Source organism: Myxocyprinus asiaticus, chromosome 25, assembly GCF_019703515.2.
Source record: "Myxocyprinus asiaticus isolate MX2 ecotype Aquarium Trade chromosome 25, UBuf_Myxa_2, whole genome shotgun sequence".
Lineage (NCBI taxonomy): Eukaryota > Metazoa > Chordata > Actinopteri > Cypriniformes > Catostomidae > Myxocyprinus > Myxocyprinus asiaticus.
Window position 1 is genome coordinate 6,802,611 of NC_059368.1, and position 17,256 is coordinate 6,819,866.

The following is a 17,256-nucleotide window of genomic DNA, read 5'->3' on the forward strand; positions in this document are numbered from 1 at the left end:
AGAAATAAGACATCAGTCATGGAAATGCTTACAAGCCCCCTTGTAACCATCCTAGAGGCTAAACAGTTAAGACGCACACCTCCACAATATAATCCTCACATCACCTCAGTGTCAGTCTTTGACATAATGGCAATGCCAGGCTGCGGCACGCCAACCAGCAAGCTTATGGTGAGAGAAAAAGTGAGAAAAAGAGAGACACAGAAGGATGGAGAGGTAGAAAGGAGGCAGGAAAGAAAGAAGAGCACACTGTCGTCCATATGTTGAGGGAAACAGAGGCTGTTTAGCATTCACGCCCCCCTCCGAAGCCTTATGACTCACAAGGGGTGAGTAGCAGCATCACACGATTCACACCCACCCCTTCCCTCCCCACAGCCTCTCCTGAGTTGCCAGGAAGAGCCGGTGAACCACGCATCTCCAGAAAGAAGGAAAACAGAGGAAGGCAGCAGAGGAAGGGGGGAGAAAAAGAAGCCGAAAAGCCACAGAAGCAAGTTGGCCCACACAACTTTGCAGCTTTAGTGATGTCACAAGCATGTGATCCCGCTTCTCCAGTGACAGTGTTGTGAGGGAAGGAAAAAAGAGATTTTTAAAGGCTTATGCCATTTTGAGTTTGTGTGAAGGCTTCGCTCAGCCCGAGCAACCACAGAACCGCAGAACTTCAGTTCGGGAATATTGCATGGGGCTACCAGCAGCGCGTCAATGGTAATTGTCGTTGGTCAACTTCGGGTTTGAGGAACGCACCAACCAGTAAGTACGCTTCAACTGCACTGTCTACTGCTGCGTGCCTGGCTCCATCCTATCCAAAAAGGCGACATTTTTTTCCTACACCATAACTGGTCATTACTTGTGGTCGAGAACATAGTTGATACCAAAACACAATTCTTGTGGGTGTTTTTTTTTTTTTTTTTTGTACATCTTATCCTGGCACCGTGAATTCTTATAACCTAAGACGCATCAAGGGTCAACGACAACCTCTAAGGAACGAAATTTGTATGCCAAGTGACCAAGCTGGCGACCAACATGGCATCTAACAGCCTCTTCAGTTCTGTGACCTCATGTCAGCAGAGCTTCTTCTGGGGTAAGTGCCTGTTGACCTTGTTTTGGATCATGCCATGTGGTAGACGTTAAGGAGGTGCATTTTGAGAAACAACAATCGCGTGTTGATGTTTACAAACATTCTCCAAGAGGCCAACCATTGTAAAGCCTGACTGGGTGTAAAGCATTTAGCAAAGCTTGGGTACTGGAGGGAGATTTCCAACCAACATAATTTATATATTCATCATAACTGAAAATGTTTTGGATGTGCATCAAAAGGCAGGGATATGAACACCAATATAAAGGCAAACAAAGGAACATTTGACATGGACTGTTGGGTAAATGTGTATACAAGCTGAAAACCCATTTGTGGGGTATAGCAATCCTCAAAAAAAGTCACACTAGAGAAATTCACCTTAAAATCCCGAGATAAGCAACAACATATGAGAAATGTACTAGATATTCGTTCACTTAATTTTGATTTATGATTTTGATTTTTAGAAACATCCTGAGGTGTCCGGATTTGTCCATAAGAAATTCCAGCTACTTCTGCTTTTGGACAATTCAATCTCAATTAAAACTGTAAGAATTCCATTGCATTAAATTGCAAAATATCAAACCAATGGCATCTGCAAACAAATAATGATAGAGCTTTTCTCAGAGCCAATTAATTTATTAATTTATATTTATTTACTTATTTTTAGCCATTTTTGTAATGACATTTAACCAAATGGTGACAAGGTGATTTTTAAAAGATGTATGAAGTCAGTTCCCCTCAATTTTACACAGGTGTCCTACATTAGCAGAAAAACCACAGGTGTAGTTCATCACTTTAAACATAGACTACTTACATTCGACAACCAAAAAGTGTCCCAGTCCTTTCATCTCAATTATGAACACTATATCTATCTATTTCATTATTCATTTTAAACCAAATAAACTCCTTTTTTGGAGAACGTTCTGCTTAAAGAATTTCTGTAAAATGAATGCCTCTTGATTTGATATTTTATTATCTAATGCAGTGACATTCATAAAATGTAAGGGTGGCTTAAGTCCATGCTCTTTTGCAGCCCATTGTGTAAAGAATTATAAAGAAAAGTGTCTTTAAACTAAGGTTTTAAACCTCAACATTATGCAAATTATATATATATATATATATATATATATATATATATATATATAAATAAAATAAAAATAAATATATATATATATATATATATATATATATATATATATATATATATATATATATATATATATATATAAACAAACCTAACAGGAAACTCCAAGCACAAATCCATATTGTCCATGAAGAAATATGACTTTCCCATGTCAAACTGAAGGAAAGTAAGAGAGCCCATTCATTCCAACTGATCTATGGGTTTTGCCGATACCTCCAAGAGCAATGTTGTAAAGCAATTTTCAAGTATGAATGTCTTCTTTCCAAACACAGCTGTGCGAGGCCTTTTCCTTCAGCAGCACGTGTGCAGCGCTCTGCTCTATACAGGCAGAGACGCAAAGAGTCACTCACAGCAATCAGCACCTTCTATTAGCATGTTAACCTCTGACCCTCTGTCTGCTCTAGACCAGGATGAGAAGGGAATGGAGTAAAGCTTAGAGCCTGCTGAAGGAGGATATGTCTTCATTGTGGTTAGTATAGATATGTGCAAATGTTCTACCTCTGTTAAACAGTGAAAGGCCCATGCACCTGAGACCTCAGACTCACTCGAAAAATACCGTTTGAGTTGTTTTGAAATCATTATTTCGATTTCCTATTTTCTTTGCAAAAAAATTTTTTTTTTTTTTTTTTTTTTTTTTGGCTCATTGTAGCGCAAAGTGTTTTGCACAAAAGTTCAATTTTTGCATTAAAGAAGCAGTTTTACATTTGGTGGACTGGATTTATAGCTCATGCACAGTGGAGTCCAAAAGTCTGAGACCACATTGAAAATCTAGGGTTTCTTTTTTCTTTTCTTTTCTTTTTTTTTTTCTTTCTTCATTTAAACTTGGAAAAATCAAAAACAAAGAAGTTTTACTAGGAAACTATTCAGATTCTGCACTATTTCTAAGTCACTAATCAGTTGTAAACAAATTTGTGGCATTGACCATGTTAACTCTTTTGTATAGAAAGATTAGATTTCCTTGCTTCCATTAAGACCAGAATATGCCTTAATGGAAGCTTTGGAAAGATGCTTTGGAATATTCACAAATCATTGTCAATCGTTGTCATTAAAGCAAAAAGTGGGACATAGCAAATACTACGAAATTCTGAAATTCATTTGAACTCTTCAATTCAAGTTTTCACTCAAATTGTTATGCTGATAATACAACGTTTTCATTACAAATGAAATGAACTGAGAAAACTCTGGAGTCTCAGACTTTTGGAACCAATTGTGCTGTATATGTAGTTGTTCTACCTCAGAGTTAATCAGTGAAGAGCCAAAATGATTGCACTGCAAACACAAAGAAATGAAAGTCAAAAACAACAGAACTTGAGGTGTTTTTTTAAAAGCACATGGTGCTGTAGACCAGAAAGCTGGATTTGGATCAATTTTGAATTGATGCATCGCACATTTTTCTAAAAATATAACTTATTTAAATTTAGATTGCCTTGACACAGAGTTCTTAACTCAGATAACCCCCAACACCCAAAAAACACAGACCCAAAAAGGCAAGTTATATTTCATTCAGGCTGCACTATTGAGAGATTTGGATTTAATTAAGTAGAAAACATTCTCTGTAACTCTGCCTAATGGCAAATGGGTGTGGAGTAATTGTCTACATGTGTGGCACAAGACAGACTCGCTATAGGTTTCTCCAGGGCATATTTTGTTGCTCATTATCAAAACCGAGCTACAGTATTGACAATTATCCCCTGGTAGCAATTATCATTTAGTGAGAATGTGAGACAGATAGAAAGAGCAAAAAACCCTAAAACTAAGACCTGATGAAGGAAAAGAAGATTGTTTGGTTACTTTAAGAACTTAAAGTCCATGAGCATTCCAAAGACTCCAAGAATCCCAAATCATTTGAGGAGTAACATCAGATGAATATTAAAAGCCAGCTTGTGTTGCAGGCATTGCCTGCTTAGATCCTACTGCCGGCCTTCATTTCTAAAACACATTTTAAAAGCAAACCAGACATAGTTTTTCCAAAGCAGGGCCAGAGCAGGGAAGCCCTCTCATCAATAGGTAATTGAAGCAAGGGGATAATCTCAAACTCTGAGTTGCAGCTTCTGTGAAGAGGAGGACCATCTAAAAATATTATCAAAGACATTTAAAAAAATAAAACATGTTTACCGCAATTTAATTGTAACTGGCGAGCAAACATGTCATTTCAATGGCATTTAGATATTTAATGATCCTTGGAATGTATTCATTTGCTAATATTCAGGTAGAGTTCAGATTTTGTGTGCATTACTTGTTCTGTAAAAGGTTGTTTGGTAATATTTTTATATTTTGATGTTTATGATGTACTGATTATGAGGTCCCCTCAATCACTTTTGCCCAATTCTACACATAAATGTCACTAACAGATATCATTTATATGACTAAAACAATAAAATAAAAACTATTCAGATCTATTTAAAATATTATTACAACTCATAATTTAGAGTGAAAATTAATTTCTATGCAAGTTTAAATTAGAGTTGGTATAGCACAAGGGTGTTTCTTCAACTTTTAGCAATTTGGACTTGTAGAAATTTGTCTGCTAACAATGTCCAATAGTGTATCAAGCATCACAGGAGATTTATGGGTTTGTTTGTTTTTTTCTTTAGTCATTAACATTCCCATCACAGTGTCATTTCCAGCACATCTCAAATTCTGTTTTGTGCTTACTAGAATTATGTTATGAAAAAAATTGCTGATGGAAATATTTATTTATTTATTTATTTATTTATTTTTATGTTTTTGAAATGAAATGGACGACTCCTTTGTCTTGAACTACTTTTGTAACTAACATTTAATGTATCCTCAATACACACAATTAAAAAAATATTTTCAACTTTTTGTATGATTTGGCAAAATTACAGCTTGTGATATTTACCTTAAATTTCTTTGTTTTCTTCAAACATCACTTGTCTCATATTTAATCTCAAACATGCTCTCCACTGACATGTTGGTCGAGTTGGTTAACAAGTACAAAAACTTTTGAAAAAAAAAATCATTTTGGGGGAAATTTTTTGATGTGGTGGAAATGACGCCACAACTGTGGGTTAGTCATAATTTTGGAAAAACTTAAATCATTTTCACACAATGAGTATTAAAATGGTTTGTTATTTCACTCTTTGTTTCAATTATCATAGTTATGTAAGAATTTGTATATTTAGAATGGATTTTCATAGTTTAATATTGAAAGACTGGGTCTGGGTCAAGGCTAAAGCAGTAAAATATATACATAGAGGGCATTTGAAAAGTACCAAAAATAAATAATGAAGGTCTGGTAAAAAGTTTCAGTCAGGTTTAATGAGACCCTCATAACATCAGCATCAACCCCTAAAACATGAAATACCCAAGACTGAAAAAACACCCTACTATACCGATAAACACAACTAAATTATGCAGCTAGACATGTAGTGGCCCTAAAAAAAGTACCTTTTTGGGCCAATATATGTGAAACATTTCTAAATTTCTCTGCATTAGAAACAAAATATCAAACCAGGTGGCATCTGCAAACAATGCTGGACCTTTTCTCAGAACTAACTTATGTTTCTTATTTCTGATTTTTGCATTTTCTCAAGTTGATGCACATTAACTACAGGTTCATCACATTAACTATGAACATGTTCCACTTACTGTATGTTTGACAACAAATGTTGTTTTTGAAAAGTGTGCTTGTGCTATCTTTCTTGAAATGTTTCTTTAAAATGTTAATTTCTTTCAAATAAATGTCACTTGCTTTACTATTTTGCTATCTAATGAAATGACATTCACATATTTTTAAACTGCCTTAAGTGTCCATATGCTTTTTGGGGCCACTATATGTGATTACACTACATGGTGTATCCCAACAGTAAACTCACTAACAGATAAATAACTGATGAGTTAATTTTGCAATGTACAACTAAATCATGCTGTAAGTTATTCTACACTTTAAGTGGGATGTGCTATACTGTCCAACACATTCAAATCAGCCTTTGATCTTGCCAGGGAAGCTGGTAGAAACTAATGAGTGAGAAAAGGAGGAAGCAATTTGATTAATGCACTTAGTCATACTCCGCAAGAACATGAAACTGATCCCTTTTGTCATGGTCAGAGCATATGCACAATCTATAGCGCAGAACCCTGGAAATGTGAGGCCAAAAAAGGATGGATTTTTGATCTCGATACTACAAGTAGCATCTCCTAATTTGATTCAATTACCAGCACTCCCCCCCACCCCCCTTGAGGATAAAGGTGTTAAATGGATGGGCTAGATCAGTTGCACACCTGAAGATTAGTTTGTTGGCAGGTCTACTCACGGACGCCCACACAAGCCCTATGTTGTAATCTGAGTGGACCAAAGACAAGAACAGGAAGAAAAAAGGATCACCTTGCAGCTCAGAGCTGCTGTAGTAGTATGTCACAAGAGACAAGTTGGTAAATCAGACACCACCCATCTGCTTCGGTTGATGTGGGCTGCAAGAAACTTTTGTCCCATCTTCATCGCCCTGGTCCACTTTCCTCCCACACATTTAAATGCGATAGCTCAATCACACGGCGCACAAAAGGCCTCTGTTGTAAAAAGCCCCTCGAATCACTGACATGCCAACTGCGCTGTGCCCTGAACTGGGCACAAAAGATTCTGGGAGGTGTTCACGCCCACAGCATCCCGCACACACATCCACTTTCACAAATACCAAAATGAAATATGCACACGACACAAAGGCAAGGGAGAGCGCACACCTTGGCAGTGTGTTCTAAAATTGCCTTTGATGTCACAGAAGCAGTGTATGTAGTGTCCTGAGGGATGCAGGAAAAACATGAGGTAGGGATTTTAGCAATATTCAAAATGGAATACTAGCTGACAACTTACTGAAAAACTGTGCAGTATACACACACATATACACACACACACACAAATGTCTACCCACTAAAAATTTAATTGCTGCCTTAAATTTTCATATAAAATCAAATGGTTCAAGTTCATTGCACACTTGCATTTAATTACTGATGATGAAAATCAAATTGAAACTTGGAAGTGAAAACTCAAAAAAGGGTCAATGACATGACGCTCTTTATTCCAGATCTATTAAGTAATTCAAAAATATATTTTAAAAAATGCAATTCACACAAACAACGTACAGTAAATACACCTATTCTATGATGAACATGTTTTCAGTTACTAAAAGCAAAAGTAATTTTGATATTTTTTTCTGGGGTTTATATATATATATAATTCTCATTAAAAGATGAAATTCTTGAAAAAAAAAATGTTGGCATGAGTAGTGCAGAATAATCTAAAAAAGGAAGTAAAACAATTTTGGGATGCACTTTGGGCCCTGTTTGAAGAGCGCTAGCATTAAGCGCAGCGCTATGTCATAAGTCATAAGCACAAAATCAGTGGGCAGGGCCATAAAATTTTGGTATTTAGTCTAGGCGCAAGTAGTTCTGACAAAATCGCACAACACGCAAATGGGTTGGATTAAGTGCAATTTAATTCTGAGGTTTTCTCCGGTTATGTTTCCACCGTCTGTGTTATAGGCTATAGTTCATTATTCCCTCAAGCACCAGCGATATAAACCAAGACAGTACATTCATAAGAAGTTGGTAGTGTAAATGGACTGTATGCAGTGAATTAGAAGAATTGAAAATTACTTTATTTTGTGCATTAAAATGTGTCCTTGATGAATGTCAGGCATATTTCTATGACAGTGACACAATCCTTTCATACGCATGGAAAATGTGATTCTCCTCAGAATTTGGATGTAAATTACAGCGAATGTAAGTATTATTAATCATTTTCATCTACTAACAAACAAATCATGGCTAGTATTAACAGTGATTGTATTGACATCCACTTCACATCAATCGATCAATTAAATCAATTTATTGAAACACAATAAAAATAAACCAAAACTATTTCTAAATTGAAAGTACACTTTAAACGAAACAAAAATATAATCAAAATAACGAAATGGTCAAAAAAAACCATAGCCTACCAATTCCAAACATTTTAATCCCTCCATCTTCTTGGTGGCCCATTTTACAGTGACTTAAAAAACCTCTACAACAACAGGTGGAAAAACACCTTTAGACTTACAAATTAGACAGATTAGAATTAGCTCTCTCACAAAAATTTGATAAGGCGTTGCACAGGGTTGTTGCACGTAGCGCTGCGCTTTGCACGCTCATGAAAATAGAGCCTTTAATCTGAGGTGACTTTAACTACTATGTACTTAAGCATTTGATACAATATACTTTTTAAGTACATATGTGGTGTTGCATTGTACCTGCATTTAATTACATCTGTAGTTTCACTGTTAACCTTACCCCCAATCCTAAATTTAACCCTACCTTAACCTTACACTTAACCCTAACCTAACCTACACTAACCTAACCCTAACCATCACAGTACTGAGACAAAAAATCTTTTACATACTTCTTTGAAAAAGTAGTATCTAGGATGTGACATTAAGGCACAGAGCTGACAATATTCAGAAAATCAACATTCACCTCATGGTGGCACATGGTGGAATTTGGCACATTGGGTCTGAATATGTGTGGCAAAATATTCTGTACTAACATGCAGACTTCCCATGTAATAATGTTGAAAATTTAGTATTTTAAATATAATTTTGCTTGTTGTGATGTCATAACTTTTGGCAGTCCAATCAAATAATGAGTCAAAAAAGAGATGTTAAAAATTGTGGCTATAATTACTTCCAGTTCATTCATCGTACTGGAAAAGCAAGGTCAAGTTGAGCGCGTTGCATTGTGAGAAACAGTATTCTGCGCAGTGTGCTCTGTTGAATACTGTACATTTTGGCAAATGTAGTAGGCCATCCATATAATGTATACAGAAAATGTGCATACTGTGGTGGTTTGAGAATGTTAATATGCTATTCTGAACATAGCCCTTCTTTTCAGCTCCCAATTCACTTTTACTCAACACACATTCAGAAGAGATACAGAGTGAAAGCCCAATAAAGTCTACAAAAACAAATTTTTGAACTTCAGTCAATGGCTTCAACTTTGGTTTGTTGAAAGTAAAATAAGGTTTGCGTTGACTAAATAGGTCATTTACACTTCAACAAATGCAATGCACGTCCTCCTGAGTTTAATTACAATTTTCTTTGATTTGTTGGTGGCGTGCATGTCTGCACGTTGTTTTGATGTGTATGTGGGAAATGGAATGTCTGTTCTCTTAGGCAGTGAAACAGCAAAGAACATCAAAACACTGATTTAACAAGAAACCTCCCAGGGGATCTGAAAGCATATTGTGAAATGTTTTCACATTGACTCTACAAAATCTAGCGAGCTGCCTTGTTGTCTGCTGTCTACTTTCTACATAGGCAGCTATCTTCAAATTGTGCATTCACACTGATGGCAATTTGCGGTGTCAAAGCAACCTGAAGTCATTAACTTTCAATGAGATTTGGTGACTTCCAGCAACATGAGTGGCAACTGGTGGTGTGACAAAGCTGAACACAGTTAAACTTTATGCAAATGAGCAGTGACGTGATGCGGTGACTGCCAATAGAATTACAGATAGTGATTCATTGCCTAATACAGTTGGATACTGCAGTTGAGTGAAAACGTCTGCATTTATGGCATAATGCTGATTACTACATTTAAAAAAACTTATTTAATTGCTATCAGTGAGCACATTTACATGAACATTCTTACACAGATTGTGCATAATAAATTGACAACATGTGTGGTTATGTAAACACATGAAACAACATGATCACACAGGAAGTTGGCACGCTGTTTCCGAAAGTTCCGGTACCCTAGGATCTGCGACAGTATGCCGACTCACTGACATGCAACATTTCTCACTAGAAACATTTTGCATCAGTTTCAGTGTGTTTACCTTCCCACATGGCTCGACCAGCAGCGTGTTGTATCAACAGGAAGCCAGGAAGTAATCGCGTTCGCATTAGTGACAAGCATGAATCTGAGTTTGTACTTTTCCCTCTAAAATGACATTTTTAATCCACTAATGGTTAGGTTTAGGTTTAGGTTTAGGTTTGGGTTGTGGGTTAGAGTCCATAAAATATGCATACCTATTGACTGTATTATATCCTGTACAGCTGAAAAGAACTCGCTTCACAACTAGCTTTTGGCGACCTCTCCTGGACATAAATGTAGCTCACGCGTGCCCATACACCCTACATCACTTACCGCTTTGGCCACTGGGGGCAGTGCTTTAAATTTCAGTAAGAATATACCGATTTTTGTGGTGTAATGCCATAAAAGGCTTAAGAATAAACCAGTCGACATGGGTACATTTTTGCGAATTACCCTGATCGTTGCATGTAAACCTTAACTGCCATTCTTTGTGCACGCGTGTTGTGTGCATGCCTCCTTATGGTTTGACTTCAAAAGCAGAGAATAACTAGATTATTTTAAATCTTATGTAAACACAGTTTTCTTGCTTTGTTAGATTTTTTAAATAAGCTGCTTTTTGGGAGTTATCAGCATATTGATGTACAAATACAGTTCTGTGTTTAGTTTTTATGTTTTCTGGACTTTGTATGTTAATTGATGAAAACTATTTATGGCATTTTTTATTTTTTTTTTAAGACATCCTTACTATGCAAAATGTTTCACAAGCGCCTAAAACTTTTGCACAGTACTGTAAATGGGCTCAGTGTGAACTCCTCTTAAGCCTTAAAGGAACCTCATAAATAACTGATTTGGAGCACTCCATTTAGGCAGAATTTTAGATTTTGAAACATTATCTAACACCCAAAAATTTCTCTGTGAGAACTTTTATAAAAGACTAAATTCAAATTTTTCAGTTATCACTACTTAAAAAGCAATAAACTGTGGGAAACAGTGCATTATAAGTGGTAATTCTTGTTAGTACAAAAAACTATATTTATCAATAGATCCATGAATGCCAAAGAGTGTTATTTAGACATAAATATGTCTTTTTAACAAATAAATAAATCTGTCCTCTGCCAGACAGGTTTGGCACAACTATGCTCAGATTAAGAGAAAACAGTCTATGAAAATCTGATAATCAAAATGTGGCTTATGTGGCAGAACGACCTGCCCCTCCCTCTTGTCATCGTCAACCCACCACTGAGGGCCATCCTTCAGTCAGGCTCACAATGGGAGTGGGCAGAAGAGAGGCGAGGTGCAATATAATAAGCCTCATTTGGGTAGCGGATAATGAGGCGTACCTAATGTGAATGTAGCCTCGTCAACGCTGCCATAAAAACATAGAGCGCATCTCTCCTTGGGGAGCTGGCTTCTGTCTCCTTGTGTGCACACACTGTCATCCTCATACGTCCAGAAACAGAGCGGGAGGAGGGTCAGGATGCCGAGCTGCCCTTCCTCTCACACGCTGCGGCCCCAGGGAAGCCGAGCTGCTCACATCCTCGAGGTGAGTGAGTCGCGGCCACCGGACCCCACCTATTATATCTGGAATTTATACTTTTAATCACCACCTATCCTTCACAAAGCCCCATTCACCGCAAAGGTGCCAGATTACCCAATATTTTCGACACTTATCCCCACTGACATTTTATTACCCATTTTGAACATTTTATGTTTATTATTATTTCCAATAAATGCCTCTCTGAGGCCTGACGCCACACCCACTGTGTCTGTTTCTTGCTCATCCTGCCACACTGGATCAATAATCAATCAACTTTAAAGCCATTTTTTCAGTTTCAGTGTTGGTGTTGTTGCTGCCTTTGAACTTGTATGGCAGCAATGTCTGTCACTTTGGATAGAAGCTGCTATTAAATGCATAAATGTAAGTGTATAAGCACAAAGAAAATAAAACAACAAGTAGACCCTCTGTGGAAACAAAGTAGCCCTTTTTGATCTGAATTCAGACCGTCATTTGAATTCCTTTGAAAAGTCCATATAATCCCACATATATGTGAACACACTCTAGCCACATGTTCCTGCCAACCTACACTTTACCACTGATATACACATTCAGCCTACGCGCTGCCCGTGGCCTTCAACTTCAGGGACAGGTAATTTATCTCTCTGGTAAACAACCAAATGACTGCTAGGACACTCCTCAAGGCCTCAAAATTACAGTACGTTTAACCAAAGTATGACGGGGCCAGAACTTTACAGCTGTTTGCCTTCAAACCGGCCCGTCTTGACCTTACAGAAGTATCAAAAACCAATACTGTGTGGCCACGTGTGCTGTCCTTGGTGAGTTTGGGTCTATGCATGGCTATTGGTTATTAATCAATTAATTAGGCTGTTTGCATAATGACAGACAAACATTATTTATAGCAGTGGTTCTCAACTGGTTTTGCTTTGATACGTACAATTTTCAATAGATTGCTAATTTAAAATTTGCACCAAGATACTGTAGATTTTAATTGGATTGACAGCCTTTGACATTAACAAAAACGTTGAAAAACTTATTTATGTTGCTATCCTCCTAACTACAGGGGCTGTCCTCAATAACACAGTTATATGATTAGTTGCATTTTATTATTTGAAATTAGTATTGTTTTTCCCCCTGCTGTCTGCAACCCTATCAGAACAGACTTGTGACCCCAGTCACTGATTTATTGTTCCTTGATGAGAAATTAATAAAAGGCTACTGTATTTAAGGTAGCGAGCAAGTTTCCACAGTATTCCTTTTTATTGCGTGATTTATTTTTATTTGACGGGTGAAAATGATGTTTTATTAAGATCAGACACCCTGGCCCTGGGGCTAGCTACAAAAAAAAAACGTATGTAATTAGAGTTAATTAAACTGCCTCCAGGGCCTTTAATCAGCAAAGCAAAATAGGTTGATTTAATAAGACTTCGATGTGTTGCATAATCGTAATGAGCATAATTAAGAGATAATTGTTTTTTCCAATTACTACATCTCTTATTGGAATGCATTAAAATAATTTATATCCTACTTTGATATTAAAGCTGATGTATTTTTTTCTATGTTAAAATTCTTTCTTGTATTCTAGCTTAATATGCAGAGTCAACTACAAGTAAGCCATTTGTATGTTGATTTCACCTATAAGTGTAACACTGTGGCTCTATCAAAATATTTTTCTGTTCCTCCAGCCCGACCCCGGAACATTGGCTTGTCCAGTGGTGTAAGTTTAGGGTGGAAGTACGTAACTGTCTGTACAACCAATGGTAGACAGGTACTGTTTAATGCAATCTACCTGATTCTGTTTGGTGATGCTATAGTGCCGCAAAAATTATTTTCATTTTATTAAAAAAAATATTAATCAAATTATAATGATGTGTGGAGAATGGGTATTATATCTTAAAAGGTAACATTTTACATGAACTATACTGTAAGGCTGTGCAAAAAGGTCAGAAGTTTTATAAATGTTTAACCCTCCAAGTTTAAGCGTTAAATAAAATGAGGAATAGAATGCAGTGATTTTGAGACATCTGAGATCTCTGCAGAAAAATATCAGAGTCATTTTGTTCAATTGTGAAAATATCTAGATTGCATTGGTATGTCACAGGCAAACCACAGGCAGATCACCCCTAAAGTGCTGCGATTACCAATAATATAAATTCTCCCAATGGGATTTGGGAAGTCAGTCAAATGTTCCTTCGTGAGCTACAATTCTTTTGAGTTTGCTTAAACACCCTAAATTAGATATCATTTGGATTTCCAAATGTGGCGCAAATAAGCTGCTGCAGAAAAATGGCTCCTATTCTTGCGTAATGCAAAGACTACAAGCAACGGTACTACAGCTGCAAGAAATGTGCTGCAAAAGTCATTAATCGTTTCAAACTTATGGACCCCATTCCAGTTGTGTATACCGTCCTGCTTTAGTGATACCTCCAAAGGGTTCAAGAATATCTGAGTATTACACTTTATAATAAATGTTACATCTGCAAAGTGTCATATGAAGTAAATCTGTAGATATTACTGGAACTAACCTAAAAAGGTCCCACTATCACTCATCTAGGTAAACCATAACAGGGTAAGCTTCTACAGAAGTACATGGGAGACCACAGCTAATATTCATTTTATATGTACCATTTGCTCCAACAGAAAAATAAAAAAGTCCACTATTACATTCCAAGGCATTCCAAATGAGAGAAAAAAAGAGAGTGTGGATTACATTGACTAATCTCACAGTGAAATCGAAAACAGTAGGTTGGTTCTTTAACTGAAATTAGTTTGTGCTTAACGAAATGTGAAACACTGCCCCCAGTGGCCAAAGCGGTGAGTGTTGTTGGGCGTATGGGCATGTGTGAGCTCCATTTTCTGGGTGAAATGTCCACGTAAGGGAGAAAAGCCAGTTGTGAAGAGAGTTGCTTTCAGCTGTACAGTCTGTGATACAGTCAAGAGGAATGTATGTTTTATAAACTGTACTGCTCAACCAAAATTCCAAACCTAAACCTAACCATCAGTGGAGTAAAAATGTAATGTTACAGGGACAAATGCAACCTCTAAATCGCTCTCATCACTGATTATGTGAATGCGATTACTTCCTAGATTCTACGCAGCATCCGAACCCAGGGCTGTTTCTCAGTGTGCGTTCTTATGTGTTCTTACATTCTCATGGATTCATTCATCATCATCATCCACTGCCAAAGTTCAATTTCAATACTCAAGAACGCTAGTACAGAGAATGCTTAAAATAATCCGGATGTGTTCTTGATGAGGCCGAATATCGAGGATACATCGGATGGTGAATTGTGGGCAAAAACCAATTTAAAGTCCCAGAAGTCATATCGGCATTGTGGTGGCAAACAAAGGACATTTGTCATGTTTTCCCTCAAGAGTTTTCCACTGTAAGCTCATGGAAATCTGATAGTCAAAATGTGTTGTTTTGTTGGTCATCATTTTAATAAAATAATAAACACATGGAGGAAACAAGTGTTAACAGACTTTTTTTCTTTCAACGTGTCACTAGTCCTGCAAAACCTCACTGGTGTGATGATAATAGTGCTGTCACTGGTGTGTGATAATGCCAGTAGTTCTCTCACTGGCACTCCTACTCTGCTGACGTGATGTGCTTCTGGCCACGCCATAATGGAAAGTAAACAAACTGGAGCCAATGCAAAAATTAAAAATGTTAGATAGGAGATGGCAATTGTCGGTGAATCTGCAGAATGTGGCCGATTCTAGGGCACTGTAACTCTCAGAAACAACATCCCGACTTCCTGTGTGATCATGTTGCGAAGAGAAAGATGACAAATTTAGAATAAAAACGAGACCTTGAGGAACAGACTTTTTCTTTGGCATACAATAAAGCTGTACTAAGGTCCTATATCACTTCTAATTTTCATAACTCATGTTATGAAGTGTTTTGTCTACTGAAACTTTTCGGAAAGATTTTTTCAATGTCTCATCAGCTGAATGATACACACCAATTACAACAAAAGTACAAACCCATTGAAGAGACTTCTTCTGTCCCAAACTACCAATTCCAGGTAAAATTTAAATATGGCATTACTCTGAATAAGGACAACACAGTTCCCGCTAATTCCTGCGCCATAATTTACAAGCTTTCACTTTGACAAAGATTACCAGACACAAGATGATAATATACTGTATATACTGTGTATATAGCAATATATAAGCTTTTTTGTTAAACTACTGGGGACCACTTATCATATAATTAGCATGCTTAAGTGAAGTGGATACTGTAAAAGGGTGAGAGAGTTCAAAAAGTTTGGATATAATCCACTGTAGACTGGAGTCGGTTCAGAAAGGGAATATTCCCAAACAAACCCTAAAGACATTGTGGCAGTATTATTACCCCATACTCACTCATAGTAGCATTTTCTCTCAGTTACCCCCTCCACGTATCTGATTCAGCCAGTTACTATCACAAAAATAGGAGACTGAGAAATCTAAACTTATTATTTGAAAAGTTTTTAGGTTATATTACCATTTTCCCCTAAGCGTTGCGAACGAGCAACTCTAGTTGAATGTCTAGTTGAGCTGGACAGGTCTGCTCCCCATGAGAATGATTCAATTTCGAGCAAACAATGGCAGCCTTATTTTTATGCAAGAGAAATATCAGTCCAGTAGCCAAGCAAATCACCTGTTTCCACAGACTTTTGACATGCTGGAATAATGAATTTAATCTACTGCTGTGCACATATGGCCAGGTTATATCTTTACCCCTTCCCAAGGTTTACATTCAAAAGAAAGCAACTCCAGTGAATGAGCGAGTCTCAGTGTTGGTGAGTCACTATATTAGCGACGTTACGATATTTTCAGTTGCCTGACAGCAACACAGTTGTTTTCAAATTATTGTAGACTTTCAGTGACAAGCTCATTTTCCAACAAATAGCGGTGTAAACAAACGCAACATCGGTTTTTCCGACGAATTGTATTTAGCACACAATTTACAAGCGAGTGATCTGAGGAAATAGCGTTGGAAAATGTTATTTATTTTAGTGAATCTATTCATTTGGACAATGTTGTTCAAATGAATCGATTCATTATGAATGAGTTAAATGAAACAGTGAATAATTTTTCCAAAACCAGTTCATTAAAAAACACAATTCACTGATTAATTTAACTGATTCATCAAAGTTCCAATTTATGTCTTCATTGTAGCATTTTTTTAGTAAGGTACACAATGATATTTTTCACTGTGTATTTGACTCCATTTAAAAAATCAGCCTGTATTATAGTTTTATTGTAGGCCCAATTTAGTAAATGTATTTGTTCATGTTTATTGCTGTCAATAGTTTTGTTTTTGAGCCAGATAAATTCTGTTTGGAATACAAAAATAAATTATATCATGTGAGAGTTATGTATTTAAAAATATATTGCCCCATTAAATAGCTTTAATATAGTTTTTATAAGTAATTTAGTTTATTTGTACATTCTTTTTAAGAGTAGCTTGACTGTAGTTTAATTGCTTTGAATTATGAGTCGCTTGTAGCCTGGATCACTGCAGTTTCAAAGTAGCTTCCCCAACACTGGTCATATTCTCACTTTCCCTTTTTCTTTTTCATCGAGACTTTTTTAAACACCTGGGCATGAGCCCTCCTGCATCCAAACAGGGATATAAAGCCAGGGCTATGTAAAGCAGGGTGATAGCTCCCCTGCGAGTCACTTTCTGGATACCTGCCTGTTTGGGTTGTCCTCTGTTTTCTTAATCCA

At 36.8% G+C, this 17,256-nt stretch overlaps 1 protein-coding gene across 4 annotated transcripts in view; it reads left to right on the plus strand.

Moving 5' to 3' along the window:
• Positions 1 to 430: 430 nt before the first annotated feature.
• LOC127415663 (runt-related transcription factor 2-like) overlaps positions 431 to 17,256 on the plus strand; it is a 61,841-nt gene continuing 45,015 nt past the window's right edge. For 3 of the 4 annotated variants that reach the window (XM_051654467.1, XM_051654469.1, XM_051654470.1), the window contains exons 1-2: positions 431 to 744; positions 947 to 1,075. In XM_051654467.1, coding sequence (XP_051510427.1) covers positions 1,018 to 1,075 — 58 coding nt within the window. In that variant the 5' untranslated portion in view covers positions 431 to 744; positions 947 to 1,017. Of the gene's footprint in view, positions 745 to 946; positions 1,076 to 2,617; positions 2,683 to 17,256 lie in introns of those variants that run through there. The other variant, XM_051654468.1, reaches the window with a different exon arrangement.